Source organism: Propithecus coquereli, unplaced genomic scaffold, assembly GCF_000956105.1.
Source record: "Propithecus coquereli isolate 6110/MARCELLA unplaced genomic scaffold, Pcoq_1.0 Scaffold256, whole genome shotgun sequence".
Taxonomy (NCBI): domain Eukaryota; kingdom Metazoa; phylum Chordata; class Mammalia; order Primates; family Indriidae; genus Propithecus; species Propithecus coquereli.
In genome coordinates this window covers 2,143,618-2,155,776 of record NW_012148130.1, presented here as the reverse complement: position 1 = coordinate 2,155,776, position 12,159 = coordinate 2,143,618, and the positions used below count along the sequence as shown (strand labels likewise).

At 45.7% G+C, this 12,159-nt stretch overlaps 1 protein-coding gene across 1 annotated transcript in view; it reads right to left on the bottom strand.

Moving 5' to 3' along the window:
- Positions 1-1,141, bottom strand: part of CINP (cyclin-dependent kinase 2 interacting protein) — a 7,867-nt gene extending 6,726 nt beyond the window's left edge. The window contains exons 1-2 of the mRNA XM_012647056.1: positions 1,084-1,141; positions 126-295 (exon numbers count right to left, since the gene is read on the bottom strand). Coding sequence (XP_012502510.1) covers positions 126-295; positions 1,084-1,123 — 210 coding nt within the window. The 5' untranslated portion in view covers positions 1,124-1,141. The remainder of the gene's footprint in view (positions 1-125; positions 296-1,083) is intronic.
- Positions 1,142-12,159: the final 11,018 nt, after the last annotated feature.

Here is a 12,159-nt window from a genome sequence, read left to right as displayed (position 1 = left end):
TTGCTTAATATTTTATTTTTAAATTTATTCATGTCAATAAATTCCCACACTAAAAGACTCCCCTGAAATTTCTGCCCAATCATTAACGGTGAAAACTCAGAGCATAAAGAACCTATAGGTACTTACAATAAACTGATTTTCAGGTTGGCAATATTATTGGCAGTGGTAAAACCTGCATCATTGAGGGTTTCCCATTTCAAGATTAAATTATGCCAATCAGCTGCATTGTCCTTAATTTTTCTTGCACTGACAGATAAGACAGGTTTTCTGGGTGTTGCAATTCCAAGAGTCTTTGCTGATAGACAGTAAAAGAAACATAATTATTATAGAATACATAATCATAGTTGGAGGGCAAACGTTATAACTTTCAATAGTAAAGTTATCTGAAATGCTATGTCATCTGGACAAATAAATGCTATAGAGGCTCAGAAGTCTTAATGAATGTGAAAGTTCCTGGAATAAGACAAAAAAGAATTTTTTTTACATTTTAAGATTCACCAGATATAGTTGCATCCTTTTTCAGCTTAAGGGGGCCACAAAGTTTTTACCTTAAGCAGTTTGACTCCTTTCAAAGATGAGAAATAAGGTAAAGTTGTGACTTTCTGCTAAAACTCTTCAATGGCTTCTATTCCTTTTTTTTTACAGCATAATCTAGCCCTGACTCCTTAGTAATCCCACTGTCAGTCTCAGGCACTTGGATACCTTAAATTTGTTCAGAGCTCTGTGGCTCACGAGTGGTTGTCATTCCAAGACACCAAGACACCAGAGATGCAGGCATGATCACGATGCTGCCACTGCCCTGCTTGGAACTCAGGAGGAAGTCCAGCCTCCTTCTGGCTGTCCACCATTCTCAACCCACACCATGAGCCCTCCTCAGTCTCCAATTAAAGTGAACCACTGGCAGCTCTTCAAAAGCTGAGTTGCCTGAAGGTCTTTGCACATGCAGTTCCCTCTCCTTCCTTCCTCACGCTAATGCCGCCCGTCCTCCAAGATTCATCCCGATCCCACCGCCCATGGGAAGCAACCCCCAGACCACCAAGAGTCAACTCAGGTTGTTTGTTCTCCCCCAGCCTTCTTGTGTACTTTTTCCTTCTCTACTTAGCATTCTACATAGGCTTCTCATGGCCCACAGGATAAAGTCCCCTTGAGGAATACAGGACACACAACAGCTGTATGGTTTGGAGTCTAGACTGTGAAGACCACATTGCCTGGGTCTGAATACCAGCTCTGCCAGCTGTGAGATCTTGGGCAAGTTAGTGAACCTCTTGGAGCCTCAACATTCTCATCTGTAAAATGGGAATAAAAATGTTAATAGTATCTACTTCATAAGGTTGTTGGAATTGGATAATATGTATGAAACTGTGAGGGCCTGGCACATGGCAGGCATATACTATTTTACCTGTTATCCCAAGGTCCTCTACTACCTAAGCTCTGCCCATCTCTTCTACAGCTTTCTCCTCTCCCACTTGTTTTCTATGCCTCAGCACTGGCTCTGTACAAGTTCTGACTTTGACTTGGAATGTTTTTCTTATAAGCGTGTGGTCCCACTCAGCTGGTTAACTCCTAGTATTCTTGAGAGCTCCACTTTAACATATCGTATTGATTTTTCATTCACTCTTTACTTAAACAGCTATTTGCTTACTGCCTACAATATGCCAGGCATAGGGGAATGAAGTGACTGCATGAGACAGACCAGAACCGTTTTCATGGAACTTACTTTCCAAAGGGAAAGCAGATAATTAACAATTAAATGACCACAATTAGCTCCTATAATATAAATGGGGCCTGTGTTAGCGTGACCCCGAGAAGGTGTTATTTAGGTTGAGACCTGAATGATGAGAAGCCAGAAAAAGGAAAGGAGAGTCAGCAACTGGGCTCTAACATAGAAATGAACTTGGTGGGTTCAAAAAATAAAAAAAAAACTAGTGTGGTTAGAATGAAATGGACGAGGGGAGGAATGGGTGTGTAGATGATCAGAAAACTAGAACCTTACAGGCCAAGATAAAAATTTGGACTTTATTCTAAGTACAACGGAGAACACGCAATAGGCTTTGAGTAGGGCAGTGACATGATCTCGTTTAGGTTTTTAGAAAGTCATTTCTGCAAAAAAGGCTTCCTGGATCCCCCAGGTTGGGTTAGCACTCGACAGACTAGATATCTAGAACATCCTATAATTCTGCTATCATGACACTCACCAGTGTACTGTATTTACTTGTTTAATATCTACATTCCCTGCTAGACTGTAAGTTCCACCAGGGTAGGGACTATTTCTTATTCTTTTTCAGACCCTCAGCACATACTAGGTGCTCAGTAAAATATGTTAAATGGAGGAATAGCTCTTAACTACCTGTTCTATAATCGTCTCAGGGTTTCTCTCCCCCAGTATGGGTTCTTAAGGGCAGGACCACATCTGATTCATGGCCAGTCTGCCTCATATTTGGCACATACGTAGGAGCCAAAAACATAGCTCTGACTTCAAGAAACTTACAGGCTAGTAGGGAAAATAGAGACCAATAAAGAGAGCCACAGGACAGGGTACAGTGAGGTACAGCACAGTGGCTAAGTGACTCATCCCCTCCAAACCTTGGCTCCCCATCTGCACAATGAGGTTGACATATATTACTTCATGGGATCGTTGTGAGGCTTAAATGGGCTGATCCACGTACTCAGAACACTACTCGTCAAACAGTGAGCACTCCCTGCATACCAGCTTTCATTACAAGCAGAATGGTCTGTGGCCAAGTAATTCCGATGGAGGGGGTTCAGGGAGGGGCGGAGGAGCTAGGCATGTAAGGATTGGCACCCAGTGAGTTCCGTTAATGCTAATTTACAGTAACGACAATTACAATTTGGGTGTCAGATCTGCTGACACTCTTTTGCATACATTATCCTGCTCAGTTGTCACTCCACGTGAAAAAACTGAGGCTTGGCAAAACTTTCCCCCGAGCTGACTGCAGCAAAGCCTGTGCGGGGCCAGCGCGCTGGGCTGGGGCAAGGCACAGACCCTCATTTACTCCAGAGGGCTCCCGACCTTCTCACTCAGCCTGAGGCCCAAGCCGTAACCCTCACAGCCTCCCCTACCCGAGAATCCCACCCTTCTCACGCACCTTCCATGCGGTCCGCAGAGATCCTTGGAAGGAGACCCGAAGCCCCGCCCACTCACGCCGGAAGCGTGATGGCGCAACTTCCGCCCGCCCCGTCCGCTGCCACTTGTGGCTCTGCCGCTCTAGCCCCCGGCGGAGCCAGCTGCGGCTCTCCGGTGCCGGCCCCGTTGCCCAGGGAACGGGCTCCCGGCAGCCCCCGCGGCCCAGAGGCCATCCCCGCCTCCTCCGGCCCGGCGGGGCCGACGAGTCCGGAGGGGCTGTCGCGGGAGGTGAGTCCAGCGACGCCGCGGGCGGCCCCGACGCCCAGCCCCGCGCCCCTTCCTTGGCCTCCCAGCCGCCGCTCACTCCTCCCTGTGGCCACCCTTCCCTCGCCTCAGCCCCTCAGGGTCAGCACTGCCCGTTTCGCCCCATTCCTCCCGGCCTGCCGTCTCGCCCTCGCGGAGTGGCGGAGACCAAATGCCCTAACAGGGAAACGCCTGGCTCGCCGCCTGGCAGAAGCCAGCGGTCCGCAGAGCAGAGCAGTTGTCGCCCACCGCTCCTGGCTTCGCTGGGTCTTCCCACACCATCTTTTGGGCCGCCGCCTGGCGCGCCGCGGCTCCCCTCGCTCCTCCCCATCTGCCGCACCCTGGCATCCCTTCTGCCGCTGGCCCCGCGGCTTCAGGCCCCTTGGTTGTAAGGTTGACGTTCTGTCCCCCGACCCTCTCAGCCCCTGTCCCTACGTCTGCCCGTCAGCTCCTGGCAGCAGGCCTTGACTTACCCAGTAGGTGTTCAGTAAGTACTTGTTAAATGAATAAGTGAGTGACTCCTCTCTCAACCCAGTTGTAATGCCTGGGAGGCAGGGTAGGTAGTGAGGGTTAAAGAATGGGATGCCCTGGAGTCAGACCCTGGGTTAGGTCCCAGCGCTGCCCCTTCACAGCTGTGTGTTCGAGACAAGTGCCACCACCTCACTAGGCTTGTGTCCTCACCAGTAAAATGCAGATGATAATCGTTTCTATCTTCGGCTTCGTGGGAGGATTAAATGGGTCAGTGCATGTAAAGTTAAGCACAGTGCCGGGCACGCGGTACATTGCAATACATGATAGCCCCTACGGTCATCACCTGCATCTGTGCTAGCCTGTCTGCTTTCTCATTCCTCTTGTCCTTTCTTACATGTCTCTAACTTCTCATTAGTTTTCCTTCTTTACTTCTATTTGTGTTCCCTGCTGTTTGTTCTTCCTCTCTCAGTGGGATTCAAGAATTTTATTCTGTTCTGTTGCTTCTGTTCCATTTGTTGAAAGAATGTGGGGGTACCAGCCTGGGTGCACCCTTTTCTCATTTACTGGAGCGATCACTTGCACCTGGGGTTGACTACTTCCTGGCAGCCAAGGTCTTGTAAACTTTAAGGAAGGAAACTCTGGGAAATCCCGAAACCCAGATCTCAGGCATAGGCAGAATCTGGGAACGAAGCCACTGTAGCATCTTATGGTCACCAGCAACTCCTGGTCTTTTAAGCTGCAAGACTTTTTGTACCTTCTCACACTCTAATTTGCCTTAATAAGCCTCTAATCTTGCTGTTTTTGGTAACCTGACTTCCATCCCATGTTTGTTCATTCAGTGGGTAGTTATTTGGGGTCCATTGCGTGCCAGCTACTGCACCAGGCTCTAGGGATGCTGTGGTGGGCCAGACAGACCCAGCTGCTGCCCTCAGGGAGCTAATAGTCTGGCCTTTGAGCTCTCAGACTGAGAACCTAGTGCAGGTATGGAGGATATTTGAGTTTTCAGGACTGACTTGGAAAGCAGTGATGGGGAACATGAAATAAGGATAGTCCTCTTCTGGAGTGACTAGTAAGTAGGTTTTGTTAGGTTTAAGTTGTTTTGTAGCCATATTGTCTTTTTCTTTTTTTTCTCTCTTTTTTTTCCAAAGCAAGAAAGATTTGGATATATTGTCTTTTTCAATAGAAGACTAGCTCCTACTGTATTTTTTTTCCTTAGAAAAGTTATACTTCAAATTTAAAGAGGATCTCATTTCATGTTAGCTTCTTAGATAATTTGAACAAAATGGCTACTAGAACTTAGTGGGGGGAAAGGAAGGAAACAGGCATCAGGCAGAGCAGTTGATTGAACTTGGAAAGATGAAGAATAGATCAGGAAACAGTTATATACATAACAAAAAGCTTTGGCATCAAGTGTGGAGAGATTTCTAGATATAGCGACGCACGGAGAGCTTGGTAGAATCAGGAGGGGAGTAGTTGATAGCTTTGTGAATTGCTAAGGTAGAAGTGAGCTATAGTTCAAACAGCATGTTCAGTTTAAAATGAATGTATTCTTTGGACCTGGACATAAGATTTCCAGTGGGTTTTCGCCACTATCTTATGTTTAGGGCTGTCATACTCAGGAAAATCTGGCACAGTGTTTCAAGAGAGATTAATTCAACAAACATTTGTTGCACATTGATTGTACTCTTTATTGACTGGTCTTTTGAAGCACCACAAAGTTTATAGACTAGAAGGACATAGGCAAAGACTAGAAAGAGTCCACTGAAGGAGATTGAAAAACATGATGGTGCTGTGTGATAGCTGCCCTCATGGAGTTCTGTGCAAGCAGAGAAGGACCAGCCAAGTGTCTGAGGGAATCTGAAGGCTTCCTGGTGGAGAAGTAGTTCCTACAGGGTATGTCTGGGGGATGTGGGAGAGTGGAAAGGGACTTTGCTCTGCAAAGACATACGGGTCATAGTGTGTTCAGGGACTGTGGCAGAAAGCTCATTGCACTGGAGCAGAGTGTGTGGATGGGAGAGCAGCCCGAGATGAAGTTAGGTACAGACCACTTTGTGCAAATGTCCAGTTTCCATGCTTGTGTTAGGCTTTAGCTTGTGAGCACTGGCTAGCCAGTGGGGATGGGAACAGGGAAGTGACAGAATTTAATCTGGAAGATAAATGACTGCCTCAGTCTCATTATGTTCTGCCACAAGAATTTAACACTTAAAAGAATTAATAGATGTTGTTGCCAGACTTTAAAAATAGATTGTACAATAGGGATACTGATTGTTGCTTCCTAGAGATTTTGGAGAGAATCCTTAAACCATTAGTGTTTTCAGAAAACTCTGGTAACATATGATCATTGTACCACTAAGTGGATGATTTAAACTGTAATAGTCCTAGCTCCAGTTTCCAAAAACTGTCCATCAAGATGGCAGTCGGTGTTATCAGTCAATGATTCACCTGTTAAGGCTAGCTTCCACCTGCCAGGTTTATGGGATTGGTGGGACTAAAGGGGGAAGGAAGCATAAGGACTTGAAGAAGAATGTCATAGTGTTTTGTATTTTTAACTGAAATTTCGTGACCACAGAAGCATTACCGATTTTAAAGATTGGATTGAGAATATTCTTTTGTGCTAACACCTGAAGTTAACAAATCTTTATTGAGCATCTACTCTGTGCCAAACATATCATTAGGTACTAGGAGTTACTTTGGTAATAAGCAAGAGAGAATTTGTGTTGCTTACATTCTCATGGGAGAGATGATTGTTAAACTGTTTAGCAAATAGAGTAATTAGAGGTTGTGATGAGGATTATGGAGGACACATGCTAGAGGGAAGAGGGGACTATTGGACTTATGTGATCTGGTCAGGGAAGCCCTTTCTATGGTGGTAACATTTAAGCTGAGACCCCAGGGTTGAGAAGAAGCCAGATATGAGAAGATCCTTCTGAGTAGAGGGAACAGTCAGTTGAAACCTGAGGGGGAAAGAGTGGACCAGTGGAGCTCGAGTTTGGAGAACAAATACAGAGGGGTAGAAATTCGAAAGGGAGTTGGGAAGGGTTTAGACCACGTGGGGCCTTGTGGGCCACACACAGAAGGCATTTGGTTTTTATTCTTGGAGCACAGGAGAAGAGTGAGGAATTTTGAGCATAGTGGGTGGGTGGGAGAAATTTCAAAGATTTCTCTTTGAAAGAGCTGATTCTTTTTATTTTTGGTAACAGCTTTATTGAGATATAATTCACATACCATACAATGCACCTATTTAAAATATACAGTTCAGTGGTTTTGAGCATATTCACAGTTATGCAACCATCGCTACAGTCAATTTTAGAACTTTTTCATCACTCTAAAAGGAAACCCTAGGCCTTTAGCAATCAACCCCTACCCACTTCATTTCCTGGCCCTAGGCAACCGCTGATCCACTTTCTGGATATAGGTTTGCGCCTGTTCTAGACATTTCCTGTGAATGGAATCATGTAATTTGTGGTCTTTGGTGTGTGGTTGCTTTCACTTGGTAGTGTGTTCAAGGTTCATCCATGTCATAGCATGAATTAGCACTTCACTCCTTTTTATTGCGGAACAGTGTCTCGTGTGGCAGACCACGTTTTATTTGTCCATTCATCACTTGACAGACAGTTGGATGGTTTCTACTTTTTGACTATTATGAATAGTGATATTATGTACATTTGTGTATAAGTTTTTGTGTAGACATATGTAGTCATTTCTATTGGGTATATACCTAGGAGTAGAATTGCTGGGTCATGTGGTAACTCTATGTTTAACCTTTTGAGGAGCTGCCAGCCTGTTTTCCACGGTGGCTGCACCTCTTTATTTTCCACCATTGATGCATCCAGTTTTCTCCACACCCTTGCTAACACTTGTTGTCTGTGGGTTTTTTTTTTTTTTAAGACAGAGTCTCACTCTGTTACCCGGGCTAGAGTGCCGTGGCATCAGCCTAGCTCACAGCAACCTCAAACTCCTGGGCTTAAGCGATCCTCCTGCCTCAGCCTCCTGAGTAGCTGGGACTACAGGCACACGCCACTGTGCCCAGCTAACTTTTTCTATATATTTTTTAGTTGTTTGGCTAATTTGTTTCTATTTTTAGTAGAGACGGGGTCTTGCTCTTGCTCAGGCTGGTCTCGAACTCCTAACCTCAAGCGATCCTCCCGCCTCAGCCTGCCAGAGTGCTAGGGTTACAGGCGTGAGCCACCACGCCCGGCCTATCTGTGGTTTTTTTAATATAGCCATTCTATGAGGTGTGAAGTGGTATTTCACTGTGGTTTTGATTTGCATTTCCCTGATGCTTAATGATATTGAGTATTTCTTCATGTACTTATTGGCCATTGGAGAAATATCTCTTAGATCCTTGTCCGTTTTTAAATTGTCTTTTTTTTTTTTAAGATGTAGGGTCTCACTGTGTTGCCCAGTCTGGCCTCAAATTCTTGGGCTCAATAGATCCTCCCAAGTAGCTGGAACTATAGGCGCATGCCACTGCACTGGGCTTTTAGAATTATCTTTTTATTATTGAATTTTAACAGTTCTTTATATATTCTAGATGAAATCTCTCATCAGATGTATGATTAGCAAGTATTTTCTTTCCATTCTGTGGGTTGTCTTTTTACTTTCTTGATGGTGTCCTTTGGAGCACGGAAGTTTTTCATTTCAGTGAGGTCAGAGAGCTCATTTTGATGGCTTTGGATGAGCGTGGGTTCTAGAGGCAGGTGTAGAAGCAGAGGGCAGTCACTGGAAGACCATGGCAGTGCAGGTGAGAGATGTCATGGCTTCCACTAAGGCATGGCCATGCAGTTGGTGAGAAGGGGCCAGGTTTGAGGTTGGTTTGGAGATAGGGATTGTAGGGGTAAGGGAGACAGAGAAATCCAGGATGAACACTAGGATTTCAGCTTGAACACTTTTGATTCAAGATTTCATTATGCTGTTACCTTCTGCAGAATTGTGACAGTCTTTAATACCTGCTGGCATTATTAATAGCCTGGCAAGGTGAGCCCTGTGCTCCCTCCTTACACATTTTGAAGTTGCTTTTGGTAGGATTATTATCACTGGTGTGCCCAGGAGCTGGTTCCAGGGATTCTGACCTTCCATAATATTCATTAAAACCTCCTAAGCCACCACAAATAAACACGTAAAGTAAGCCAGAATAGTGTGCCTGCTTTGCAAACGCACTTTTGAGGCGAGTCGCCCGACTCCCTTCTAGCCAGACTGCAGTGTCAAAGCCTTTCCTGTACAGAGATGATGGAGCTGTCAGTGAATGGTAGCAAATCAAGTGGATGAATTTTTGAAAGATAAATCTCTTAATTTGACAGAGCTACTTTGAGGAAAAAGATTTTTAAAGGTGGAAGTAACATTGGCTGACATTTATTTGTGAAGTGCTTAGTATTTCCACTTGATTCCAAGGAGATCTCATCAGCTTAAGCAGATAAGAAAGCACCTTCCGGAGACGGGGAGTAGTGTGAAGCGCAGGATGTGAGAGGCCGAGGCATGCTGTAATTAGAAGCAGTTCAGTGTGGCTGGAGTCTGGTTAGAGGTCCTGGGGCGACAGGGCCCAGCAGAGGCCAGATCAGCAAGGTTCTTGTAAGCCAGTGACACTCGGGCTTTAGCCAGAGTGGGATGGGGACCACTGGAGGGTGTTAAGCAGGGGTGTGACAAAGTCAGCTTTGCACACCAGGAAAATCCCTCTGTTTGCCAAGTGGGTGAGAGGGGAGTGGGAGGCAGGCAGATGAGCTGGCACCAGGAAGAGCTCCAGGTGAGAGGCCATGGTGGCCTGAGCTAGGGGATGGGCAACGGGATGTGTGCGAGATGTATCAGGGAGGCAAATGGACGGGCTTGATAATCGAATGGAGAGCCAGGGACATAGAGAGGAGAGAAGGAGGAATCGGGGACAATGCCCCTCTTCTGGCTGGGACAGCATGGCCCAAGCAGCTGGGTAGAAGATACAAAGATACAAAGCTAAGTGTTTTTAGACGTTGTTCATTTACTCTGTGTAATACATCTATGACGTAGGTTTTACTAAACCCATTTCAGATGGGTAAATGGAGATCTAGAGAGGTTACATCATTTTCCCAGTGTCCCCCACAGGTAGTTTTAGGATAGCATTGGGATTTGAACCCAGGTCTTTTTTACTCAGTGTCATTAACCACTCCACTGTGCTGCTTCTCCTCAGTGAAAAGAAGGTGACTTTTATGGCAGTGGATCTGAGACCTGGGACAGGCTGGGGTGGAACATGTGGGCTTACGTGAAAATTGGGTAAGGAGAGGGAGCAAAAAAGTCTTAGCAGGAGTGTTTGTTGAGTCTAAACTGTGTTTCCTAAACCTAGCACAGGAGGACAGTAAGGCAGTTGCTCTAGACTTGTTTTTCGGCCCGTCCCTGGACACTGCCTCTCCCTGTGGTAGAGTTTTGCTGGGAGTTGGCATCAGCCCGCTCCTTCCAGCTGAATGTCGAGTGAGGGGCAGCACGCGTGCTGCTGAGATAACAACACAGGGGCCCCTCGATGGAGGGGAGCACGCATCTTGTGTGCCTGCTGGGGACGCCTGTGCCCGGCCCCACACCCGGCTTTCCTCACTCATCTGGGCGCGGTGACTTACCGGCCTCTGGACATCCTTTGGAAAAACATGTTTGAGGCATAAATCGACATGACCATTCTGGAGGGCAATTTGGCAATACTTTTTTTTAATTCAATATTTTCACCTCTTGAAATATACTGCAAAAATATGTTCGGATATGTGTCTGTTTTTTATGATGGTAAAATTAAAACATTTTGGTTGAGAAAATTTTGGTTTATATATTGTGGGTTCTCTGAAGTTTTTCTGTGTGGTCACTAAAAATCACATCCTAGGAGAATATTTAGTCACGTGGAAAACGAGATTTATTAAGGGAAAAACTGTATGTGTGTATACACATGTATCTATAGCTGTCTCTATATATAGTATAGCTCTATGATGGGCTTGTGAGTGACTTCTGTTTACTTCTTTGTACCTTTCTCTATTAACCAATTTTTGATAGTGAACATTTATAACTGTTGTAAAAAGAAAATTTTATTTAAATAAATTGTGGCGCGTGTGTGCGCGCGTGCGCACGCACGTGTGCATGTGTACACATGTGTGGCAAGGACCTGACGGTGAAAAAGAACAAAAGCTGAGTGACACCTAGGGGAGGAACATTCTAGGTGGAGGGAACCAGCCAAACAAGGGCTGCTGGGTGAGAACGAGCTGGATGAATTTGATCAGAAGCGGACTGGTAAGTCAGCCAGTCAGCCAGCTGTATAGAACTAGAAAACCCACAGTTCAAAGAGACCACACAGCCACCAGGCAAGAAGCTTTCACTAGAGGAGCTTGAAAGTCTCAGTAGAACCCAAAAAACTAAAATATCCCTTCAAGTCTGATCAGGTCCAGAGAGCATCTGCCGGTACTTGTTGACCATCAGAGCCGTGATTGTGGTGCTGGCAAGTGTCCAGGACTTAGGGAAAAGAGCCAGGTTGAAGTCTCAGCTGTGTGGTCTTGGGTGAGTCTCGTGACCCTCTGGCCCTCAGTACCTTCTCAGAGTCGGGGATGATGCCACCTGCCTTGTAGGGTAGGGTAAGGATTCAGTGAGTGACGTGCTGAGTAAGGATTGAGTGTCTTCCTGAAAGGCAGCTTTGCGTCCACAGTGCGGAGAGGTGCGGGTCTCCGTGTGGAGCAGATGTGAGGTCCTGAGGAGGCTGCAGGCGTCCAGTGGGGGCCTGTTCTTCACTGGCTCGTTAACTGCATCTGGGATTGGTTCACTGTTCTCCCAGTGTCTGTCCTGTTTCCCTCTTCCATATTCTATCCAGCCTGGTGGGCTTCATAGTTCAGGAGGTTTTCAGTGACACCTTCTCTACACTCACTCTATTGCACACTGATCCCTCCTCTCCCTCTTCTCGTGGAGACCACAAATTAGCAACTAAGTACTTGTGGGTTTGTGTCTTCTCACTGTTTCATCTGCCTCCCTGTCTGGATCATAAGCTACTTGAGAGTAAGAACTGTTTTTGTATTCTTTCCACTCCTCCCTGGCATAGTATTTACTACAATGTGAATTATAGGGGCCAATACATATCGAAGTGCATTTTGAATTTAAATGCTCAGAAGTGATCTTAATGATACCTTGTTTACTTTGTTTAATTAAGCTCTAGCTATAATTTTTACCTGCCTAAAAGTTCCATGTTCCCACTATGAAACATTACTTCTCTTTGACGTGACTAGGCATTGAAAGAATTGTAATGTTTTGTTCTGTAGCCCCCAGGTTTCCCTAGATGACAGAAACATTCCTTTTCCTGCCTGAAATCATCTCTG